Genomic DNA, 25229 nt, shown 5'->3' with positions numbered 1-25229 from the left:
AAGTTCCCTCTTGGCAAATGTTGGAAAACTTACTAAAACTGAGTTTCTATAAGGCAATGAATATTGCGGAGGGCGTGGCTCATCACATAAAGGTGTATAACATCTCAAGGGTTTCACCGATCACCACACAACTTTGTAGGCATATGACCACACATAATCTGAGGGGACCCCTCCATTATTGACCAGACCAAACAAAATGGGGGCGCTAGAGAGCTAATTTCTTATCTAGGCCTAACTGCCATATCGATTTTTACTAAACTTGGTAGGTATGTAGAACAGGATGCCTCAAGGTGACTGGAGAAATTTAACTCTAATTGGCAACTGGGTGGCGCTATAACAATAGAAAAATGGCTAAAATGCGACCGATCGCTGTGGCTCCCCCTGTGGCCAAATGTTTGTTTCTAATTTTTGGTATGACTAAGTCATGGTATGGTATGCTGTACATAATCACGGAAACTGTCAGTGTGTCATTCTGTCAGTCAGTCATTCTGTCCGTCCCACGTTTTCAAAAACTCTGAATACATTGCTCTTCTTAATGGGTTCAGTTGACTATTTAATTTGCAATTTCCTGTAACCTGTATCCCAAACACACACCATGTGAAACTGTACGTGGGCAACTGTGCACTCAATGGGTATGGACTAGTTTCACTTACTTGTCAGTTCAGGCAGCCCAACTGGAGTCACCGCTACACTCACATGGCACACTCCTCTCACTTCAACAAACATTGTATAAAGTCTTTTAATCATGGCAGTGAACTTCAGATGTCAGTGCTCTGCTCACCGCTCACCTGAAAGCTGTGGTGTCGCTTGCTGCTGTGGCTGTGGTTGTAGCTTCTACTGTTCATATAGTTTCAAAAGCCCGACTCCCACCCCCACCTGTAGACTCAGAGTCCACCCACTCCCTGCTGTGCTTAGCTTGATGTTTCCTCTCCAATAATACTGTGCATATTCAACATTTACATAATAATCCACTCCATGCAAGTTGGCTGACTATATTCCAACTTTTTGTAACAATGCTGTGTTGCTTTGTATTTTACTAAGTTTCTTGTATTTGTCGCCTCATAATATTCAAAACTTTCATGTGAGACTCAAAATGTTATGACTTGGACACAAAAGTAGCCTTGACAGCTTCCAGCTTAATTCAGTTTGAAGGTGATTACAGCGCCCGGGTTGACTTGTGTGCTTGTATTTGTGTTGTTTACTTTAAATGGAGATAAATTCAGTCCAGTAAGTAACAAGATTAACTGGTTAGATTATTCTGTCTCCCTCCCTCGACACATCCCTCCATCTCTCTGTGAATTGATACATCTCTCCGTTTCCTTTCCTTTTTTACCTAACACAGAGAATCTCATATCACTGTAAACAACTCGAGCGACTCTCGTATTATTAAAATGGCTTTTAGGACCCAAAATGGGTCACAGAGCTCTCAGCCTCTATCTGAGAAGTAGCAATATGTTTTAATGAGCCAGGATGCCACAAGAGACTTGGGCAGGGTCTCTGTCAGGAAAGTATGCGCTTTAATATTTTATTAGAGTTTTTAAGATCATTCTTAGACATTCCTGCTTCATTAGATCACACACAGCGAGAGTGACAGGGAAGATGAGAGAATAAGGGAGAGCACGCAACAAAGAGTCATATTCAAAATCACAGCTTCACAAGCGTAGAAAATGTTCTTTTCTCACTCATAAACCTGGTGTTTCAAATTATTATTCCTCCGTTGCAAACACCTGAGGGTGGTGGTTTTGCATATGGATTTCCAGTGTCAAGGCTGGAGCTGGTTTACAGTAACTTGCTCTACCGTCATCTGACCTCTCTAAATACTTTAACAGAATGGACGGGAAGAACTAATGGCTCGCTAGTAGGCTCGATCACCGCAGGGAGAGGCGATAGATCTGAGATTGGAAGGAAGGGGGAGGATTGATGGTTAGATAAAGATAACTGGCATCCTGCTGAGAGACAAACTGGACAGAAGAAGGTAGGAAAGACTTGCATGATTCATGGTTGGATGAATGGATGGAGAGGGGGGAGGGGTGACTAGAAAAATGGACGGGGATGCTCGGGGCAAATTTGCTAACATTCAGATGAAAGAGCAAGTGAAGACAGGAGGTGGGGAGAAAGTTTGAGAAATGTGCATTTTCAATCTCTCAGGTATAACTAATTCCATCACATCTGTCTGAAGCACGCACATTGTCTTAATGAGTTTTGTGTGTGTGTGTGTATGCCAGGCTACGTTTTGTTATCTCTGTGTATATTGCTTCACGCAGGGCTGCCATGCTTTCAGAGTGTACATGTTCAAGTGCACGTGCTGGAGTTCAGTCTTTTTGTCCCTCAGAGGATGCCAGAACACAAATATTGATTAGCTTGCAGATGAGTCTCACATTGGCAAACCTACTCGATACCTCCAAAGGTTCTTTTGTTCTTCAAAACCAATTTGTGATTTTATTTTTGTCTCCCCGAGATGCTTGTCACTTCTCCCAACACAACCAATGCAAACGCAGGATTTACTCATCGTTCTCTCTGCAGCCTTTTCCCCTCGCTTTTAATTGCTAATTCCAACCTTCCCTTTTAGTGGGTGTTCATACCAAAAATAGCACTGCTTTAAAAATATTCAAACAGCTGCATTGGCGTAGGTGTGTTGCTGGAGGAACTTGTGAGAAGGTAGAGTACAATCCAGGAAGTACAGTTCAAATACAGTGGGAACCATTATATGGGACAGAATCATTCCCATACAAATGCTGTTCTTTATGCCAGAGACAGCCGCAGCCAGGAGCATTATGTTTTCTGTCCATGTGATACTATAAGAATGCTTTTAGGGAATTTCCTCTAATTTGGCACAATCATCCACTGGACTCAAGGATGAGGTGATTAGATTTTGATGGCCAAAAGTCAAGTTCACTGTGACCTCCTCATAGTACTCAGGAATTCATACGCTTATCATGACAAAATTTCACAGAAAACTCTAACAAGATAAAAATGATGAAGTGGTGATATTTTATATTCAAAGGGTCCAAGGTCAATTTCACTGTGACATCATAATGATCTTTCATGAAAAAAGAAAATGAAAAAAATTACTGGCCATTATTCAACATCCTAACTCAGGATCAGAAGGGCAGACATTTAATCAGATACTTAATTGGTGACACTAATCTTGTATAGATCTACTGTGCTGCAGGGTTGGAGATGTGTGTGTCTACTGACATGGATATGAGTCTGGACAGACATAGGGCTCTAGTTTCCCGGCGCAGCGCAGGTGGCGCAGGGTGGCGAACCCCGCGCAGAGCTAGTTTCGAGCAGCGCAACCCGAGGCGCGCTCAGTTTGGTAGTTTGGCAGACCGAGGTGCGCTGAGATGGGTGTGGCGGCGCAGCAGGGGGAGGTGTCGACAGATCCAGCTTGGCGCAGTGACAGTTTCGTGCCAAAAGGCTTCGCCGAAGGTGCGCTAAAAGCTCGCCAGCTGAAACCAGGTCTACTGTCAGCGCAGGGGGAGCGCAGCCGGTGTAAGCCGAAGTTTGGCTGACCGGCGGACAGTGCGCACACGTCACCAAAACCTCACAGGCAGGTTTCCAGAATATCAGGCACATTAACGATGCAATAAATACCCAAAAAACCACTATTCAATGCAACTATCTGCAATCAGCACATAAATGTATCTCTATATCGACTGTCCCGTCACATCTGATGTCAGATCAAAGGGGATTGGCACCGTTTGGCACGTTTGGCACGCGTAATGGAAACCCAACCTGATTTGATTAACACAGCTGCAAACTAATGAGTTCACATCCCTCTCAGCCAACCACAAACAGCCACAGCATCAGATAGGGAGTATATATTCAGCATCTGTCATCTTAGAAAAGTCAAAAGAAAAGAAACAGAGTGAAACTGCGAGAGAGAAAGGCACGAGAGAAACGCAACATTGATTTACAATTTTGGTGACCTCCTCCCAGGCAACATTGATTTACAATTTTGGTGACCTCCTCCCAGGCTACCTTTGCATCATCAGCCCATGGAGGTCTGCTCGCAGTTCCGTATATTTGGACACTGTGAGCTTGAACCTCCCAGACCAAAACATCAGTTTCCTCCTGGGAGGAGTTTAGCTGTCTGACACTGCTGCTCTCTTCTGCCATGGCGAATTGAGTAAACTCTCATTACACCTTCGCGCGGCGCATTTAAGGGCGAGGAGAGGGGCTCATTTGATTGGTGTGATGTGTGTAAAACCCACTCCACGCCTTCTCTCCTCCATCTTTCCGACTTGCGCCGGTAGGAGGGACGGAGGTGGGAAAGAGGAGTAGCTGCGCCAGGTGCACGATGTGCCAAACTTACAAAATCCGCCTGGCCACACCCAGTTGGCGAAGCGCAGGTGCGCTGCACCCCCGCCGCACCCGGTCTGCAAAACTAGAGCCCATAGTCTCACTCATCAGACCTTTCTCAAGAAAAGAAAGGTCTGGCTGGGCCGACTCTCACTTTAAGATTGGAGAAAAAAACGCCCTGGCTGCTTGTATTTCTTTCAACCAATCACAATCGTTCTGGGCGGTGAACAGCAACGGTGCGCTTGCAAAAATATTCCCGGGGGAAAACAGGTTTTGGTGTAACACGCCCACAAAAATATCGCCTACAGGACATGAACCATGGCAGAAACGCCCACAAAAATATCGCCTACAGGACATGAACCATGGCAGAAAATGGCTACATCCCCGCAAGATCAAACACCGCAAAAGTTAGTAAAGGACATGTTGAAAACGGTTGAAAACTGCTACACAACCGGAGATGGTAGGGCGGGACTTCAGCGGGTGGCTCGTTCCGCCCAATGAGAGGCTGATCTATGCAGCGAACTTCCGCCCACTCAGACTAGGACAGACATGGATGTAAAGTACAACTTGACAGGTTGACAGAGGCATACACAATCTGGGACTGTCATGCACAAATCAGCAATAACAATGTAATGATAGCTAGCTAGCTAGTTAGCTACTGAGACATGAGCATACTAGTGATTTCTTTTGTTATGCTTGTTATAAAGAAAGGACAATAATATATTTAAGCAACATCAAACTAAGATAAATCAATGATAATCATAATTTTCAAATCTTACTATATAATGACGAAAACTCTGTCTGTGTGTCTGTTCCACATTTTTCTCCTCACTGACTCTCACTGACTTGATCAATCCATGTGAAATTTGGCACAGTGGTAGAGGGTCATGGGAGGATGCAAATCAATCAATATTACATCAATTGGTCAAAGGGGGGCACTATAGCAACCGATTGAAATTGCAAACTTTGGCATATCTCATGCCCCGTATGTCGTAGAGACATGAAACTTTGCACAGAGATTCCTCTACTCATGAGGACCAAATTAACGTCTGGTTATATAGATTTTCTGCCATTTTTTATTTTTTGAAAAACACGAAACGATCTCTTCCTAGGAAGTTTGAGCGATCTGCATGCAACTCGGTGAACATAATCTAGGGACTAATATCTAAAGTTCCCTCTTGGCAAAAGTTGTAAAACTTACTAAAACTGAGCTTCTATAAGGCAATGACTTTAACTATCTGCCTTTCAACGTGCTACCTCAACTACTAATGTACAGTTTTAGCCCACTAACTATCCCACTATTGCCAATGGTACTACTGTACTTTCAATAAAGCAGTCGTACTATCACATTCACAAAAACTCATATATTGCTCTTCTTAATGGGTTCAGTTGACTATTTAATCTGCAATTTCCTATGACCTGTATCCCAAACACACACCATGTGAAACTGTACGTGGGCAACTGTGCACTCAATGGGTATGGACTAGTCTTTATTAACAAAGAAAATACATTTGCGGGTTTCTATTGTTTCTTATGGAGCCATCTTACTGATGTTTTCTAATAATACTTGGTTTAAAGTGTGCCTCTGAAAAAACTACGTTCAGAGGGTTATGTAGCCCCAACACTTTGCCCTACCCCTTGACATGAATGCGCAAAAGGGAGGGGTAAGGGATAAGTGCTAGGGGTAAGAAGTGTATTGGATTTGATTTGAGGGCAGGGTGATCAAGTCAAAACCAAGGCCAGACCAGTGTGAGTCCCACACTGCACGACTCACTTACGATAAAATGTGGAACATGCAAACCATAATTGATCTGAAAGATCCACATTCACACCAAATCACCCACAGAAAACAACTGAAGATTCCACTTCATGTATCTCTTTTATTGCCATGCCTGTGTATAGCGTATATGTGTGTATGTATGAGACCTGGGGCACCCTGCCTGTATGAGCAGTGCATGTACATTGCGGAACCGCTTGTATTGTTTTTTCAGCACAGCGTTAACAGGTTAGAGCGGCTACACTGCCAGCATGCGGAGCACCTGCTCAGGCGCTGCTCGGCTGCTCCTCAGCTGCTGCTCAGCCGAGGCACATCAGAGAATAAGAGATTTGCCTATTTGTTTCCCGCATGACGTGCAAGGTTTTCGGTAAAACTACCTGGGAAAATGGTCTTTTCACATTTACATTATACCACCTCTCAATTTCAATGTCTAGATCACTGACAGAAATGAAATAATATAAATATTTATTTAACTGAATGTTTCCTGTTTCTGTTTCAAAATAAAAGCCTTTTGACAATGTTTCTGTGGATATAATCCCTTCGTTTGTTAACAAAAGGCTTTTTATTGTGAAATATTTGCAAGACCATGAAGCTGAAAATCCAGTGGCTTGCACTGCTCCATAATTGATGGTAGTATTGGCCTTTAATTGTGGAAATACGGTAGTTTTAGCAGCAGGCAGCTCTGCAGCAGGGCCGCAGCAGCAACACTGTCTGTGTGAACACCTCACGCGTGCAAGCCGCAGCAATTCAGCAAGGTAGTCGTCACATGCTTCTCACACAGGCAGCGTGGCCCAAGTTAAAGTGTACCATGAGAAATAGCGTGATAAAATAATCAGAGGACACTGCAGAGGTGAATTTTACGTGTGGGAATTGTCCTTTGTTTTCTATGAGCAAACAAATACAAACAAACACTATGGAGTTGAATCAACTTAACCAACTTTATTCAACACTCCTTTTTTGAGCAGGCAATTTAGTTAAACCCTGCAGCTGTGGTCTTGAGCGGTCTTTAAATAAAAACCTGAATCCTCTTTGTCTGAGACCAAGACAAGGCTGAGTAAAAATGTGGCTGATTCTGAGATGAGATAAAGAGCTTACAAAGGTGATCTGGAGACCAGTCTTAGCCTGGAGTACGACAACACTGGTTGGCACACAAGACAGCAACATACCTTACTGTTTTATACTTACAGAAAATGATGCAACGGAGCAAAAGCAATCAAACTGTGACAGAAACTGAGCCAGCACAGTGTTTTTCCAGCAGTTCAGCTCTAAGTATTTTCCTGGAGCTTTTTCACCAACATCCAGAATTATTAATCTTGTCACTTTTCCAGTTTCCTCCTACTTAGACTTTGTATGTATGTGGATTTAGGACACAGCTATACTCTTTCTAGGTGCAATAGAAAATAATCAGGTCTGTACTCCACACCTGTACTATTGCAGTTCAAACAGGTGGTTGATATTACTGCAGGTATTGATGTATTGCTGAAAAGTTATCCTAACTGTGCCACTCACAACTGCAAGTAAGAACACCAAGAAAAAGAAATATCTGTACAGCAATTCTTTCCTCAGTCTTCCCTTATTCCCTCATCTTTCTATATGTATGCCTACTTATTTCCTTTATGTCTTCTTTTTCTTTCCTGCCTCCATTTCCTTATCCCCTGCCCATAAGAAAAATAAAACATTTGTGTCTCTTGCTATCATAGCGTTACCTTTGATGTGGTGGGTGTCTCAGAGCTGAATCTGTAGTCTATACTCCCAGCCCTTCTTGTAAAGACCCAGCAATAAATCAATGTCTGTCTGAGTGTGCGTCTGTGTCTGGACGTGAATGTGAGGTTTGCATGTATGTGTGAATGAGGGAGAGACTTGATGGTTAGCCAGAATGACAGAACAGATGAATAGGCCTGCACACAGCTCAAAGCACCACTTTACCCCCTACTGCTGATTGAGAGTACTACACTAAACAGCACAAACAAACAGAGCAGGTTTTCCCACGAGAAAATAAAGTGAGGAAAAAGCAGCAATAATATTTGGCCTTTTGGTGAGTGACAAATACAAGATATCAGTCCTGAAGTAATCAATATACACAGCAGTGCTGCATATTGATCAGCTGCTCAAACACCTGGAAGCAAAGCGCTCACAGTCATGATGATAATCACCCCAGAACATATAATTGATTATTATGATAATAGTAACAATGACTTGATCACAGTGTTTGCGTCGCTGATGATGATGATGATGACATTTCATTATAACAGTGATTATAATGATGATGATATTTTGGTGGTGTTATGAAGATGATTACAATAATGACACTGTGTTGTGATTCTTGTTTTCCTCATTTTACAGGCTCTGGACAAAGACACCGGTAACTACAGCTCTATGATGTACCGGCTCATCATTCCCCCTCCTGCTGGCAAAGACAGTAAAGATACTAAAGACGGCTTCGTCATCGAGCCATACACAGGCGTGGTGAAGACAGCAATCATGTACCGCAACATGAGGCGGTCATATTTCAAGTTTGAGGTGGTTGCTACGGACAATTATGGTAAAGGACACAGCAGCAAGGCGGAGATAGTGGTAGGTATATTTATATTTTTTATGTGGGTGGCAAGTTTAATACTGGTTTCCCACAGTCATGAAATTTATGGAAAAGTTCTGAAATTAGAAAAACTGTTTTCCAGGCCTGCAAATGGTTTTGAATTAACACAATGTTTTGGGAAAGTTTCAAATATACTTCAGTCAGGACCGCTTTAGTCAAAAAAAGCTTTATTTCCATTTGCAGTATTACATTTGACAGTATGGTTCTGTTTTGGGGCTTCTCTGCCTTTCCTAGGCCCACGCAGAAAGCCTCTTCCAAGTGCCTATGTGGAAAGCCTTAAGGCAGAGAGAGCACACCTCTCTGCCCTTCCACACACCTACGTAGAAAGCCTTAAGGCAGAGAAAGCACACCTCTCTGCCCTTTCATGCGCAAATGATGAAAGCCTCATGCAGAGAGAGCACACATCTCTGCCCTTCCATGCACCTACGTGGAAAGCCTCAAGGCAGAGAGAGCACACCTCTCTGCCCTTCCACGCACCTACGTAGAAAGCCTTAAGGCAGAGAAAGCACACCTCTCTGCCCTTTCATGCACAAATGACGAAAGCCTAATGCAGAGAGAGCACACATCTCTGCCCTTCCATGCACCTACGTGGAAAGCCTCAAGGCAGAGAGAGCACACCTCTCTGCCCTTCCACGCGCAAATGAGGAAAGCCCCGACAAAATCAGTAGGCCCATACTGGCATAGCTAAACTTAAAGAGTCTGCCTTTCAGCATTTTTTGTTTNGCCCTTCCATGCACCTACGTGGAAAGCCTCAAGGCAGAGAGAGCACACCTCTCTGCCCTTCCACACGACAAAATCAGTAGGCCCATACTGGCATAGCTAAACTTAAAGAGTCTGCCTTTCAGCATTTTTTGTTTTCCTCTCTTTTCAGCTGTGCGCCAATGTGATAGCGCCGCCATATATGAAACACAAGTGTCAGCTGGCTTAATTTCCTTGCACTCCTTTCAGATGGTTCTATGACATTCAAATGTTTAGTCAATGATTTATGCCTAAAGAGAGTGTGATGGGTAACCCTTAACTGAAAAGAGAGACATTGATCACATAATTTAGTCATATTTAATAAAAGTGTAGATTTGAAAATAAGATATACTTCAGTCAGGACCGCTTTAGTCAAAGAAAGCTTTATTTCCATTTGCAGTATTATATTTTACAGTATGGCTCTGTTTTGGGGCTTCTCTGCCCTTCCTAGGCCCATGCAGAAAGCCTATTCCACCTGCCTCTCTGCCCTTTCATGCGCAAATAAGGAAAGCCTAGTGCAGAGGGAGCACACCTCTCTGCCCTTCCACGCACCTACATGGAAAACCTTAAGGCAGAGAGAGCAAACCTCTCTGCCCTTCCACACGCAAATGAGGAAAGCCTGAGGCAGAGTGAGCAAACCTCCCCGCCCTTCCATGCACCTCCATGGAAAGCCTAAGGCAGGGAGAGCAGCAGCAACAACCCCCTGGGATGTGAGCTGAGCTTGACATCATGTCCTGCCTGAACTAACGCTATGCTCCATTTTATTTTGGCCATTGTTTTAAATTTCTCCTCAAATATCTCCAAACTAGTTGGTGGCTGGAACATCTAATGAGCGATGAAAGTTAGCAAGTGCTAGCAGTTTGCTTATCTTCCTATGCCTGGGAAGAGCGTGTATAATGATGTGTAGCTGTATCGCTATGTAGGCCTACCTATTTTAAACTACTTAAAGATAAATTTTGCACGGTTTTCTTAAAAATCAATTGACTCATACAGAAGTAAACCCTCTCAATCATCGTCTATGCTCCATTTGAAATGTGTGGTGGTGTATTTTTCTGCAGAGACTCTGCCCTGTTAATCAGCAAAGATGGGAAAACACAATGAAATTGTTTATTTGAACTAGTATGAATATTACTGACAGACAGCGCATCAGAGAGAGAATTATGACTTAAGGATTATGGCACCCAGCATAAAAACACTTTTTTGATCAGTTGACCTTACAGACTAAATATAAATAACTAACAGGGTAATCGAGGTATAGACACAAATTCTGACTTTATGACAGCTTCAGAGGCTGGGGGTCAACACTTTTTTTTTTGTCCCTCTTGTTTACAATGCGTAGTTTATTTTTACCTCCATCCACATTTAAAACCCCGACAAAATCAGTAGGCCCATACTGGCATAGCTAAACTTAAAGAGTCAGCCTTTCAGCGTGATTTGTTTTCCTCTCTTTTCAGTTGTGCGCCAATGTGATAGCGCCGCCATATATGAAACACAAGTGTCAGCTGGCTTAATTTCCTTGCACTCCTTTCAGATGGTTCTATGACATTCAAATGTTTAGTCGAGGATTTATACCTAAAGAGAGTGTGATGGGTAACCCTTGACTGAAAAGAGAGACAGTGATCACATAATTTAGTCATATTTAATAAAAGTGTAGATTTGAAAAAGATTTTTTTTGCTTTGAGTGAGGTCCTTGAAAATGAAGAGAAAATTGTGCTTGAAAAAGTACTTTGTAAGTCCTTGAATTTCATTTTGTAATGTCTGTATGAATGCTTTTGGAGTCATTTCCTCCAACTTATATTCTACGTTTTTCTCTCAACACCAATAAAGTGGCATAATTTAACTCAATTGCAGTGAGATTTGCCAACCTCAATTAAGACTTTAAATTATTTTGCTTGATGCTTAGGGGTGGTGTTGTGCTTTGCTCATGGTGCTCTGTTGTGTGCTGGTGTTATGTGCAACACGAGTGGCTGATGTGCAATACTGCTATGTGTAGTATTTGTTTCTATGTTTTTTTCTGATGTATGCTTTTCATTCGAGTCCAAGATGAATTTTAAAGTATAATGCATAATATCTTATTATATCGTATCGTATTGCATCGTATCATTAATTCCCAGAAAGTGAAAACAAATTTGAATTGTAACAAGCTTGAAACATAGTTGGATTTTAACTGTTATCTTTTCCAATACAAAGCTGTGGAAGTGCCATCTGAAGAGGTTTAGTGAAATATTTTACAGCTGAACATTCGTTTTTCAGCTCAGTCTAAAATGAGGTTTAATTGCATTTTTTTTTTCTCTCTCTCTGTTGTGTAGGTGTCAGTCGTGAACCAGCTGGACATGCAGGTGGTTGTGTCAAACGTCCCTCCAACTTATGTGGAGAAAAACAAAGACAAGCTGCTCAGGTAATGTACATTATACTGCATTATACTGTGACACTTATAACCAAGAAATGTTAAGATTTTTTTTTATTTTTAGGAAGTATACTGAAGCTCTTATCAAGAGAGCAGGTCAGTTTCAGGTTAGCAAGTGCCTTCAACATTGGAAAAAGCTGATGATGGACACCTTCTCTGGTGAACCACTGAGCCTCTGCTTACATAAAGTCTATTGTTAGACTCTGATAAGCAGCTGCTGACTCATCTCAGATAACTCGTCTTATACTATAATACCTCTGAATATGTATGTGATTTCACAGAATAATGTTAAAGGTGAAAAACACAGCTTGTGACAAAGCTTTTGCTATTCGGGCCCCTGAGCTCTGTGACCTCTTTTCAATCTCTTCTTAAAACTCCCTTTAATTGTTTGGCTTTTCATGCCTCAGCGCCGCCGACAGCCATGGCCGAAGGCACTATGTTTTCGGGTTGTCCATCCTTTCATACGTACATACGTCATTTCCATCCTGAATGCAGTATCGTTGTGGGAACTTTTTTTTTTTAATTTTGTACAAATGTTCACGCAGACTCATCAATGAAATTATTACTTTTTGGTGGTCAGCGGTCAAGGTCACTGTGACCTTGTCTGTCTTCAAGATTCAAGATCCTTTTATTGTCATTCAGCAAAAACATCAGTGATGCAAAGCAGAACGAAATTACGAGCATGGTACCGTTAAAAACACAGATATTCTCGTGAATGTGATACCTCAAGAACGCCTTGAGGGAATTTCTTCAAATATGGCTCACAGGTTGACTTGGACTCGATTTTGGTGGTGAAGGTTTAAAAATCAAGGTCACCATGACCTTGCATTCATCTCATTCTTGTGAACGCATTATCTCAAAAACAGCTCAATGGAATTTCTGTAAATTTGGCACAAATGTCCACTTGGACTCAAAGATGAACTGATCAGTTTTTGGTGGTCATAGTTTAGAGGTCAAGGTCACTGTGACCTTGTCTGTTTCATTCTCGTGAGCATGATTTCTAAAGAACACCTTGAGAGAATTTCTTCAAATTTGGCACAAAGGTTGACTTGGACTTGAGGATGAAGGATGAGATCTCAGTGATCAAGGCTCAAAGGTCAAGATCACTGTGACCTCGCATCCATCTTATTCTTGTGAACGTGATATCTCAAGAACAGCATGAGGGAATTTCTTCAAATTTGGAGCAAACATTCACTTGAACTGTAGAATAAACTCAGTAGAATTTGGTGGTCTAGGGTCAAAGGTCAAGGTCAGTGTTTTTGGCCATAACTCCAAAAGTCTTTTGCTAATTGTGGCAAAACTTCACACAAATGTCTAACAAGATATAATGAGAAAGTGGTGAAATTTTAAATCCAAAAGGTCAAAGGTCAACTTCACTGTTACATCATTATGTTCTGCAAGAGCGCTTTTCTGGCTATTATTTTATCATCATAAATCATATCAGGAACAGAAGGGGAGACATTTGGTCAGACAACAAACTGGTGACACTGATCTTGAAGCGGTGCTGATTGTATCTTCTGTGCTGCAGGTGGGAAGATGTGGGTGAAGCATCCATGTTTTCACAAACATGTTGTGTGTTACCTAGCCCCCACCAGCTGACACTTTTATTATCCTCCTCCACCCTCCATCTCTTGAGGCCAATACACACTCTTTATGATATTCCGTGCTATGCTCAAAACATTTGGGGCTTGAGCCATGAAAACATGACCTTATCAACACCACAGTAGCAGCTTTAATGGGAGATATTCTGCCTTTGCCTCAGTGCAGCTCAGCCTGTTTCAGGAATTGCTTGAATCAAGTAACAATATCTTCTTTCACAGTCTGCCAAATGTATTTTCATTCATTTGAATAAAGGCAAAAATGTTTATGCTAAACACAAACTGCATTATTCATTCTATGATATATATTTTGTCCATAATACACAGCTCAGTTAGGTTACTGCTTTATTTTTCCTCACACACATTAGTGGATAATGACATTTTAAAGTACTTACCATCTTTTCTCTCTACCCCTCTTACACACACGCACACAAACACACACACCTTAGCGGGACATTTCCTGCTGTGAGCAGGTGTTTCTGGCGGGACAGAAATCAATATTTCACAGCATGACTCTGCTTAGCTGACAGGATGAAAAAAATGTGTGTGTGGTTTTGTGTGCCTGTTTGGTTTGTGTGGTGTGACCGGGGTCTTGTAAGTACATGTTTGTGTCTACAAAGGTGTGTATTTTTGTATATGTGTTGATTAACGTGTGTGTCGGCCATGTCTCGACATGTATCCTGAAGGCGTCACAATCCATCCTTTTTAATCCTCAGCATCTTGGAGCGCTACGTCCAGGAACAGATACCGGGCGCAAAGGTTGTTGTGGAAACCATTGGTCCCCATCGCCATGGTGACGGAATGGAGCAGGAAGACTACACCAAGTCGGACCTCATGATTTATGCCATCGACCCACTGACAAATAGAGCTGTATCGAGACAGGAGCTCTACAAGTAAGAACTTTGCCAGCAACAAATCCATGAAAAGTAAAGTGGCAGCACTCCAAAATCTTTATATCATAAAATGAGATAGGACTGAACCTAAATTACATGGCAATTAAGTAATTCCTAATTTAACTGGCCTCAATTAGTTTTGTTGGAGTGCTGCCATTCACACAAGTGTGCAGGTTATTTTGTTGAAGTCAGTCTTGTTCTTTCTGGCAGCTTAGACGATCAAGAAAAGTTCTCACGAATTGTGTCAGTCGTCACTTTAACTGGGTGCTATTTTTACAAAACAAAAAAGTATAACCACACAAGTAAGTGGGCAACTTGCTGACTTACAGACCAATTTGCTGCATGGATAACTTTTCTGATATTTAGCTGGCACAGAGTTCTGGCCTTTACCACCGCATATTACCACTGGTTTGATGTTGGCATCACTTGCACTGAATATTAGAGGTCAATTTATAGTGTTTTTTGTCAGTTACATCACTGTGTTTCTTCTCCCAAGGTTTCTTGATGGTAAACTCTTGGACATCAATAAAGAGTTCCAGCCTTTCCTCCCTCCTGGTGGACGGATTCTGGAGATCCGAACCCCTGAGGTGGTGACCAGCGTGAAGAAAGCTGTGCAAACTGTAGGCTACACAGAGGGGGCGCTGTTGGCTCTGGCAGTTATTATCATTATCTGCTGTGTCCCAGCCATACTGATTGTCATTATCACCTACAAACAGTGAGTATGACTTATGTGTAGGTGTTGTTTTAGTTTGTTTTATGGCAGTTTCTGAATAGAAATGGAACTTAAAGACACTAACGACCGAATGAGACTGTACAAGCATACTGTCCTTCTGATTGGCTTGTGTTGGCCATATTTTACAGTAGTTTACTTTCTTTTTATCAACAAATCCCATGAAAAGGTCAAAAACTGACAGTGAGCTGGTCCTGCTAAGCCCCGCCTCTTTGTGGTCGTTAGCTGCTGATGGTCCGTCAAGCTGTCGGAGCCAGCATGGAGCCCACACTACCACTAACTGCACTCCCTGAAGAAGTATTATTTAATTTTTGGAAAACGACAAAAGCAATTTCACAGAGAAGCAGTCTCAAGGGTTTACAATATGTGTTTGATGGATACATCCAGGATGTCAAACTCACTCAGCAGCAAAAACAAGTTAAATAGATAAGGATAGTTAAAAGCTAAAGCCTAGAGATCCCAGAGTAAGACAAACTGCAACACTGTTCCTGTAAAGCAGGGTAGGTGTTTGTTCACTGTTACAATCATTACAAAGCAAAAGCAGCATGTGTATACATTCAGCATAGCTTTAGTCGCAGAAATAGAATATAATATTCTTTAGTGTATAATTACCTGAAAATAATTATTGCCTTTGTGTTACCTTAGAATGAGCCTTCTATATCTACATAGGGAGCGGGTCCGCGTCTACAGAGATCGCCATGTTGCCCCACCATGTTTCTACAGTAGTCCAGTAGTGACAAACCAAACATTGGCTCGAGTTAGGGTCATTCATGTTATTAGCCGCCATAGCTCTCCTACATGCAACCTCACTGCTCACATCCTGCTCAAAGATTTTTTTTCTCCAAGTGAGGATTGGATATATGCCGTTCCGCTCGAGATTGATATATATGTAAATTCTTGAAGATTCACTCATTACTAAAAGTGTATGTCATATAAAAACTAAAGTAATGATCAAAGTTGTCACAGTGAAATTTAAGGTGTGCTGATGGATTCACGTCGTCACCTCATGCATTGAGTAACATTACAACTAAACGTTCCACCTAACTGTACATTCACACCAACAGCGACCAGAGCTTCCAAAATGCCGGAAGTCATTCATTTTCAATGAGAGCCTGGCAACTTGGGCGACTTGGGCTACTTGGTCGTCAGCCGCGCGTCTTGGGCGACCAAAGCAACTGGAGCGTCTCCGGAAAAGAGAGTTAAAACTCATAACTTTATGGTAATGAGCTCTGACACATTTCAGAGACAACCAATCGGAAAGCTGATGTGCTTAGATGAATCGGGTCCCAGAGAACAAGCCATGTTGGTTCCTACAGCACACTTGTTCCGACAATAGATATCGAGAAGTTTATTACTTGCGTTCGCGCTCACTCAGTCCTTTATAATGTGTCGCTGTTTGGTTACAGAGACGAAAATAAAAAGAATGAGGCTTGGGACCGCGTCGCAGTGGTAGTTGGTTGGTTGAGTTTTAAGGTGTGTAATGTTAGTAATAGAGGAGAGAATTGCAGGCCAATGTTGCGACGTGGCATGCAAGTCTTCCTTGCTTGGTTTGAATGGGATGACATACATTTTCTGTTTTCATTGACCAAACATAACTTTCTGTTGGCCAACTATGAGCTTTTTTACTGGACACCAGCAAGCAGCAACTACGCTGCTTTCAAGCCAGTAGTCCGCCTTGTGGCTCCTTTAAATTGAGAAGCACGATCGAACGTTCAATGATTCACGTGATGAGCGACTAGAGCGACCAAAGCTGCCACAGATATTTTTGACAGTCGTGCTTCTTGGGCATCTTTGCCTCTTTGGAAGCTTCTGGTTTGAACGTACAGTTAAAAGTCGTCAGCAGTCGGCCCAATTAAGAATTATTTTTTTCTCAGAGAAAAGGCAGCAAAACATCCTTTCATGGACAGTAGTTACATGAGCCTCAAAACCAGCCACAACTCAGCCCTGAGCAGAGTGACCGTCCGCTACTGACCAATCAACAGACTGCAGTGTTCACAGCTCCACCTTTTAGTACCAGACCTGTGTGCTAGGTACCCCAACAGAGGGGGGACCAAAAATGGGGACAGTAGGGAACAGTTCCATTGGTACCATCCACAACTTTATACAGTGGAAACAGGAAAAAAAGCTTACTGAACTGAACTGTATGGTATCATACTGCTTGGTTGAAACGGGGCCTATGATTGGCCAGTCTGCTTTTGAAGGTGGGACTTAGCGAAGGGTCATCCCAAGCCCAATATAGCTTATTCCTCTGTGCCAAAGAGCTCCATTGTTGTCCAGAAACAATTAAAAACATATGATTTTGCCACATATCTGCACTTATGGATGGAAATTGGCACTGCAGTTTATTTTAAACTGACATACATGATCTTGGTGATGTCATGATATTCACTAGATCCTACCTACCTGGAGATAGTGCCCAACAAATGCACTAGTTACACCTGTTTGAGAAACATAAGCTAAGAGCATAAGTGTCAAGCTGTTTCAGGAAATAACTCAGCCTTTTGAAAAATATATATTTATGAAACTTAATTATTTTTTGTCAACTTTTAAAAGGTGTCTGTCCCCACTAGGAACAATTGGGCTTGCAGCTTACTGCCGTTGAAAGGTTAGGAAGGTTGAAAAATATTCAGAGACAGGACTAACAAACGTGTCAGTCCTTACCAGATCTCAGCTGCCCATCAATGCACAACCCTCACCTTTTTATTTTACTCTCCATGTCCATGTTTACTTCTCTTGCATGCATTGGCAGGTGGTTTATTGTGTAGCTATTAAATCTACTGCATTCAAACACAACAGCTCAGCAATAAATCCTGTCTTCTGCAGCTTTTATGTTCTTTGTAATGTACCTTTGGAGTGATTTCTGGGCCTAAGCATTGCCGCCCCATACATAATTGTGCCTTAAATGAAACCATCTACTTCAGCATCAATTTGGCGCTACTAAACTATAATGTATGAATATACATGTGGGTCTAAAAAAAAGCAGGATTTTACTTTAAATAGCAATGGTAACAGAAATAACAAGTCATTTAGAGTACTTGTGATTTTCTTTTAGGAGGATGCAGGCAGTCAGAGAATAAGACAAAGCTGACAGAGTCTCCCACAGGACGTCCTTTAGCACTATTTATCATTTTATAACCTGGGCCAGTCACTTCCCCAGATGATTCAGCATGCCAGCCTGTCCCACAGTGCCAATTCTAATAGTTTGTTTAGCTAACCACCGTGAAAGGCTATTAATTTCATCTGTCTTCCAAACACACATAAACAGGTGCACACACACACACACACACACACACACACACACATACACATATAAACTGGATCAGTGCGTTTTGGAGAGCGCTTCTCATCCTGCTGAGAAAGAGAGACAAATAACAACAGACTGAAGAGGAGAGGAGATTTGAAGAAAGAAAAACAGAGTAGTAATCATCAGCATAATAATTACTAGTCTCTGTTGCTAAATGACTGTAATGAAGACCAATTGTCCAACTGGGTTGTAAATTACAAAAAGTAAACCTGGCTAACAAGAGGTATTGTGTGATTTATGGTTCTAATAATCACCAATCTTTCTCTCTCTTTCTCTGTCTCTCGTCTGCTGCGTCTGTCACCGCCAGATTCAAAGAGTGAGTACTGCTCTCGTATTATTTCCATGCTAAAATATTAATGTCATGGCTGTCTTAAACACCTCTCATTGTGATTAATGTGTTGACTGTCATTGTACAATAAAATGGATGAGATCAGGAAGGGCGGTGAGACAGAAAGGACAGCGGACAATCGAACAAATGAATCCTCAAGAACACGGAATCAGTAAATGTCCAAGGAAGATGCTTTTATTAGAGAGAGAGAGAGAGTGTGTGTGTGTGTGTGTGTGTGTGTGTGTGTGTGTGTGTGTGTGTGTGTGGTCATATAGGAGTCCAGATCATGATATTGGACAAGTGATACCAAGAATACCAATGCCTGTTGGTTGTGCATGTCACATATTAACATTTTAATGGTTTTGGACATGTAGGAACAAAACAGAAGTGGACATGCTGCTACCATTCAGCAAGTTCTGTAAGATCCTTTTAAAAGATAACGACAGCAACTAATTCAAGAGAATGTTGGGAAATTGGGGAATTCAATATGCTGTTGTCTCATAATTTCCACTTTGACACTGTTTAGTGTAAGTGTTACATAGTTTGTCATGCAGAGAGGCACTTTAAACAGTTTGACAATGATTCACAATTCTATATGGATTTGTGTTTTCAGTCAAGAAACAGAGGCACAAACATTCAGTATACCACTGACTAAAGGTGCTTTCACACCTGCCCTGTTTGGTTCGGTTCAATCAAACTCAAGTTTGTTTGCCCCCTAAGTGTGGTTCGTTTGGGCAGGTGTGAACACAGCAATCACACTAAGGTGCGCACCAAAACAACCGGACCGAGACCTTCTTGAAGAGGTGGTCTTGGTCCAGTTACAAATGAACTCTGGTGTGGTTTGTTTGTGGTGAGAACATGTTCCGACCTGGATCTGAACCAGCTGCAGTCACATGACACATTGTTTGGGTTAAACATGAGCATGTTACAGTCCTGGAGGATTATTAATGTGCACCTCCTCCTGTACTGCCTTAATATGCACATTCAGCACATCCAATGCATCAAAACATTGTTTTCTAGTTGGAGCCGCGCCTCGTTTTCAAACTGTATGGTTTGACTAAAATGAACAATGACAGCAATATAGTCCACGATGAGCAGCGCTAAAATCAACCTGCGTAGTTGTCCCTCCATTGTGACATTAGAAAGTGTCACATTTATCTTGCAAGTGTACTCTTCTTCAACGTTTGGTTTACTTCCTGGATTTTTCCCACATGGAAATTCTGACCAATCAAGAGCAGCTTTCTCACACAAGGCATTTGATCTGGTCCGCTTGTAAATGCTGCCGTGAGAACATGAACCAACTCTAGTCAATTATACAACTCTGTAACAAAGCAAGCAAACCCTAGGTCTGGAAGCACCCTTAGAGAATAAGACTCTACAGCAATACTAGTGGCTCTGTGATAAATGCTAACGCCCTGATTGGACAGAGCGCGTTTTGCGGCTTACTGCGTCTTTTTTTAATTGTTGCAAGGCAACCACTGAATCACATGTCCTTAAGCTATTTTGTGGTGAAGTGAACTTGCAACATAGGCAGGGGGCACCTGCTCTGGCTCTGATTGAGGGTTAGAAGCTGTTCCCAAAGAGTATGTTGGTCACAGGGAAACGCAGAGTTGTGTGGGTACATGAAACTGTCAGAAAAAGGAAAAATCATGGGCAGTACCAAAAGCTGATGTCATGTTGTGTTCACTCTGGGCGTAAATAACAAAAAAATTGCAAATGATGTGAATAATGCAAATTAAGCAATTGACAATCTCTTGTCAATCGTCAGGCCTTATTACTGTTGGGAAACATCATAAAGTAGTTGAGGGAACAATTTGTTCAGATACGTCTTGCAGCTTGCCTAGTAGGGTGACGTTGAAAGCGAGCTAACATAACGCTACCACTTATTGTCATTTCCACCACAGAAGGCCTGACTCTCAGTTCATCTGATTGGACAATGGGGGGGGGGAGCAGATGATGTCGGCTGCTTTTAACACTGAGTTGAAGTATTTTTTAACTCGAGGCATGCAAAAAGGTGAGGTGCATAGAGAAGAAAATTGTGTAGCACTTAGCAACGCAAAAGCAGCAAGCAAAACATCCCACTCTCATTGAAAATAATTACAAAAAAACATCAGTGAAATTACTGGATAAACTGAGAATTTGACCCAACGATGGCCCTGGAGGAAAACTTAAATGATCACTAAAGTGATTACAGTTCATCCTGAGACAGGAACAGGAACATGTGGATGTGTGTGCAAAATTCATGTCAATCCATCCAAAACTTGTTGAGACATTTCACCAAAAACAAAAATGTCAACCTCATTGTGGTGCTAGAGAAAATGTCAGGGTATCATCAGTTAGTCTCTATCCTCTGGAGAGTTTCAGTGTCTGTACAAAATTGCATTGTTATTCCTTCATGTTGTCAAGGTATTTCAGTCTGAGCCAAAATGGTGGACAGACAGACACTACACTACACTATACTATTATGAAATATAGTGTATAAAACATGTATACATTGTTAGAATTGCACAATCTGAAAACATACAGAAATAAATGAAGTTGACATGAAAACTCACTTAAGGACTCAGTTAGAGATGAAAGCACTGATGTTATAAGCCCTCCTGCCCTGCTCATGACCGTTTCACTACTTTCAAAGGTCGGGATTTTACTCTTAACTTTTGATACCTAACCCTGTGTTTCCTCTCTGCTGTGTCCAGACGCCAGGCAGAGTGTGCCAAAACAGCCCGTATCCAGATGGCACTGCCAACGGGCAAACCTGGGGGAGGCACTGCCAACAACCTGTATGAAGAGCTGGGTGACAACGCCATGTAAGTCAAGTGTGAAAGTGGCATTTACATTGATGAGCCAAAGCAGAGGCATTAGCTCACATTTCTATGACTGTTAAACTCCAGCCTTTGGCAGTGTGCCGTCCTCTGCTTTGAGAGCTTTGTGGTGTCCACACATGCGGTCAGTCCCATAACATTATATTATATGACACTCTATAAGTTGGGACAGGACCAGGGACCACACTTAAAACCAAATGCTAAGGTGCAAAAGGACCAGAAAGAAGGCAAAAAGAAGGCTCTACACACTTGGGTTTAATGTAGTTGGAATACTATTTACCCCCCCAAAAAAGCCAGGCTTTTGATGTTTACGTCACCTGTACTATGTCGTGTAACGCACTTGGGAAATGCAGTTTAGTGTCGTCACGATACTGGAATTTCTAACTTGAATACAATACCTTGAAAAATATTAAATACCATTTTCAATACCATAGGGAAAACTGACTTTTGATTTCATACTGGTTTTGTCATGTAAACACATGTTTCTATAGCCCTTTTTAGATAGGAATTGTGCAAATTTGCAGGAAAGCCCAATCAGTCTTCGTTCAGCATTGGCAGTATAAAAACAAAATCGGGGAGTGCGGCAAAATGCCGCCTACCTACTTTTGTTTATACAGAATGTGCCTTTTTCGGGTCAATGGGGGCGTGAGCAAGTAACAAAACGTGTAGCTCAGCGTGTGACGTAAACAGTGACGTGGGAGGGAAGCCGCGGCTGCTCAGTCATTTGGTGATTCTCTCATAAGTTGGCCCATTCTTCACCGTCCCCGTCATCTGACGGTTAATGGCCTCTTCGTTTGCGAGGACAAGGAGGCTGCGCAATTCCTTGTCTCTCCAGTTGCTCATCTTTACAGCGTCTGTCAGGTTTGTGTTTCCCTCTTGCTACTAGCTGCTCGCTAATTCCTGCTATCAGCTGTTTCCTGTTTATCCACCACCAGTGGCTCGCACGTGCGGCGTCATCAACAGCTCCCCCCACAAGTCCTCAACAGCTCCTCCCGTTGCGGAAGGACCCCTCGGTCTGTTTAAACTAAAAAGGTTCCGCCAATATGTCTACCCTACGAGGCGGAAAATTGGGCGCCTCGGATCAACTCGCCAATCCGGCTCTGTGTGTATAAACGTTCGCAGCTTGCCGGCAAAACGGCCCAACATTCGGAGAAAAACTGGCAGTGTAAAAGGGGCTTGAGAGTGAGAGGAGGCAGCGCTATATGGAAACTCTAGTATTGTGTGTGTCACCTTGCTGTTGGAGAAAAGAGTGTGAGAAAGCGCAGCTGGTATTGGTGTATTGATACTGCAAAAAATGTGTATTGAATTCCTTTCAAATATTTAGATATAATATTTAGATCAGGGGTGTCAAACATACGGCCCGCCGACTTCATCTGGCCCTTCGGATGACTGTATGAAAGAGATGATCGTACCTAGGATGTTCTTGTCCACCAATTTTATCAGCTGCTTATATTCTATTACAATATTCTTACAGACTTTTTTGGGATACTCGATGTAATAGTCACTTATTTTATGTACCGACACCACATACTTCCTGCAGTATGCAGGAAAATACAGCTGGTCTCAAGAGATATAACAGCCACCTCACTAATGGCTGAAACTATAAACCAGCACAAAAATGACAATTACCAACATAAGCCACCATGTTCTGAACAGGCGCATTATACACACTGTGACTTTGTATTAATACAAAGTCACAGTGTGTATAATATGAAGAAAAATAAGCTGCTCCATAATCCCTGACAATAACTGAAATATTTGAGTTCAGGACATTTCTTTTATTCCACTTAAATCTTTATTAAAACAATTTCAACATCATTTTACAACAGCATAGTGAAATAATAAAATATTTGAAAAATAATAAGAGCTAAAGAAACAAAAAGTGCCTGGGTAAATACACATCTTTACAGCCTTAAGGATTAGTGTATCTATTAATTATTATTCCAGTCCAGCGTCGTCTTTTTTTAGTCGTGTATAGAGTCCATTTTTCCTATTTTCTTCCTTTCTAGTTGTGCTGAGCTCAAACTCAACAACAAAATCCATCATTGGTAGCTCATATTAAAATCCTCTCAACCCAAGATGACGATGTTTGTAGTGTAAAACCAAAATGCAACAGTGCAAAAGTGACAACATACAAACAATAACTCTTTACACGAAGATCCTGCAACACTGCCGCAACAAAGACCCTCCCAAGATTCATAGATCCTAGCTGCTTTTTAAAATCTCCCAGTGGTGGGTCACACACATAACAAAATGTCACACCCATCCTGTTCTGCCGGCTCACACTTTTTAGACGTATGTTGATTCTGTGCTTCTGTCTCCGCATTCCATGTTCATACCTTTTATACAGAACAAGGTGGAATAACAGCGCAACATTCAAACTCTGTCACATCCTTGTTTACTTTAGAGATGTAATTCATTTCATGACTTGTAGAAGTGTTCACCTTCTGAGCAAACAAAACCGCCTTAATGGGGAACGTGGACTCTGCTGGTGTTCTCTGGGTCACTGATTGACGCACGTCCACACCATCAACAGACTTGTTCAACAACCATATTTTAATGGCTGCCAGCACAGGCCAGCAATTAAACTAATTGGTCATATCTTGAGCCAGTTTCTTGTCAAACTGATGAATGATAAGATGACTGTGCTTACACAATATGTCAGTACGTTTCAGCCTGTGGACTGCTCTTCAACATCTTGTAAAGAATGTGTTGCTCAAAATATTTATTGAAACTTAAAGATAAATAATACATCATTGATAGGCCTGTTACAATAACTACTTCAGTTTGGCAATATATTGTCCCAGATAAAACTGCAATAAGCTAAGTTATTGTTATTTTGAGATCAATTTATGCCACTGATATGATAATATGATAGCATATTAATACAAGTACACTATTACACATTCTAAAGAATATTCAGACAGACTTTATTAAAAAGTGATAAACACTTGTTAATATGCACAAGGAAGTATATGTAAAGTTGTAGTACCTTTATATAAGCAGCCCCAGAATGATCAGTTTGAGAGTCAATACAAAATTTGGCCAACTTTTTATATATCTCGTACTTATTTGGTCTCTTTTTCAAACTCAGTGCAGACTAATTTGGATAGATGTTGGAGTGCTGCTTGGGTGTAGATGGACTGTATTTTGTGGTAGCTCATTATTGCATCTCACCTTTAAAGAAGCTAAAATTATCGCGTTCACTCGGGTGTTGTGTTCCCATCAATGCCGACTGGAGCCAGAGGCGATAAGTACCTGTGACTACTGCAAAGTCATTTGACCTGGGTGTGAATGCCAATTAAAACTTTTCCCATTGTATTAAAAAGCCAGATGTTAATGTATGTTAGCTGTTTTTTTTTGTGCAGTGGAAGAAAAGGGCTTAATAAACAAGCTTTGCAAAGCTCCAGAAGCAAATTTTCTTTTCCTAGCATGGCGAAGGCATTACCTGCCATACTCTCCCACTTTATTTATTTATTTATTTATTTATTTAGTTATTTATTTGGATCCCCATTAGTCACTACCAAGGTAGCGACTACTCTTCCTGGGGTCCATTACACATTACATCATAGAGTAAAACAAATATATAATTGAAAATCCGAGGCAAAAAGGAACAAAATGCATCCAAAAACCAAAAAACACTACAAAACAATAATCACAAAAACAAAGTAACACAAAAAGGAATAGTAAATTACTCACAAAATAGTCAGAAATTGTCAAAAAAATGATAA

At 41.6% G+C, this 25229-nt stretch overlaps 1 protein-coding gene across 1 annotated transcript in view; it reads left to right on the top strand.

The window, feature by feature from the left end:
- Positions 1 to 25229, top strand: part of LOC126400092 (protocadherin-15-like) — a 356244-nt gene that overhangs the window by 287508 nt on the left and 43507 nt on the right. Inside the window, exons 30-34 of the mRNA XM_050060553.1 lie at positions 8426 to 8656; positions 11726 to 11814; positions 14138 to 14314; positions 14811 to 15029; positions 21373 to 21483. Of these exons, the coding sequence (XP_049916510.1) occupies positions 8426 to 8656; positions 11726 to 11814; positions 14138 to 14314; positions 14811 to 15029; positions 21373 to 21483 (827 nt within the window). The remainder of the gene's footprint in view (positions 1 to 8425; positions 8657 to 11725; positions 11815 to 14137; positions 14315 to 14810; positions 15030 to 21372; positions 21484 to 25229) is intronic.

Source organism: Epinephelus moara, chromosome 13 (assembly GCF_006386435.1).
Source record: "Epinephelus moara isolate mb chromosome 13, YSFRI_EMoa_1.0, whole genome shotgun sequence".
In the NCBI taxonomy this organism is placed as follows: domain Eukaryota; kingdom Metazoa; phylum Chordata; class Actinopteri; order Perciformes; family Serranidae; genus Epinephelus; species Epinephelus moara.
The sequence above is the reverse complement of the archived record's forward strand: the minus strand, read 5'-3'. Positions and strand labels throughout refer to the sequence as shown.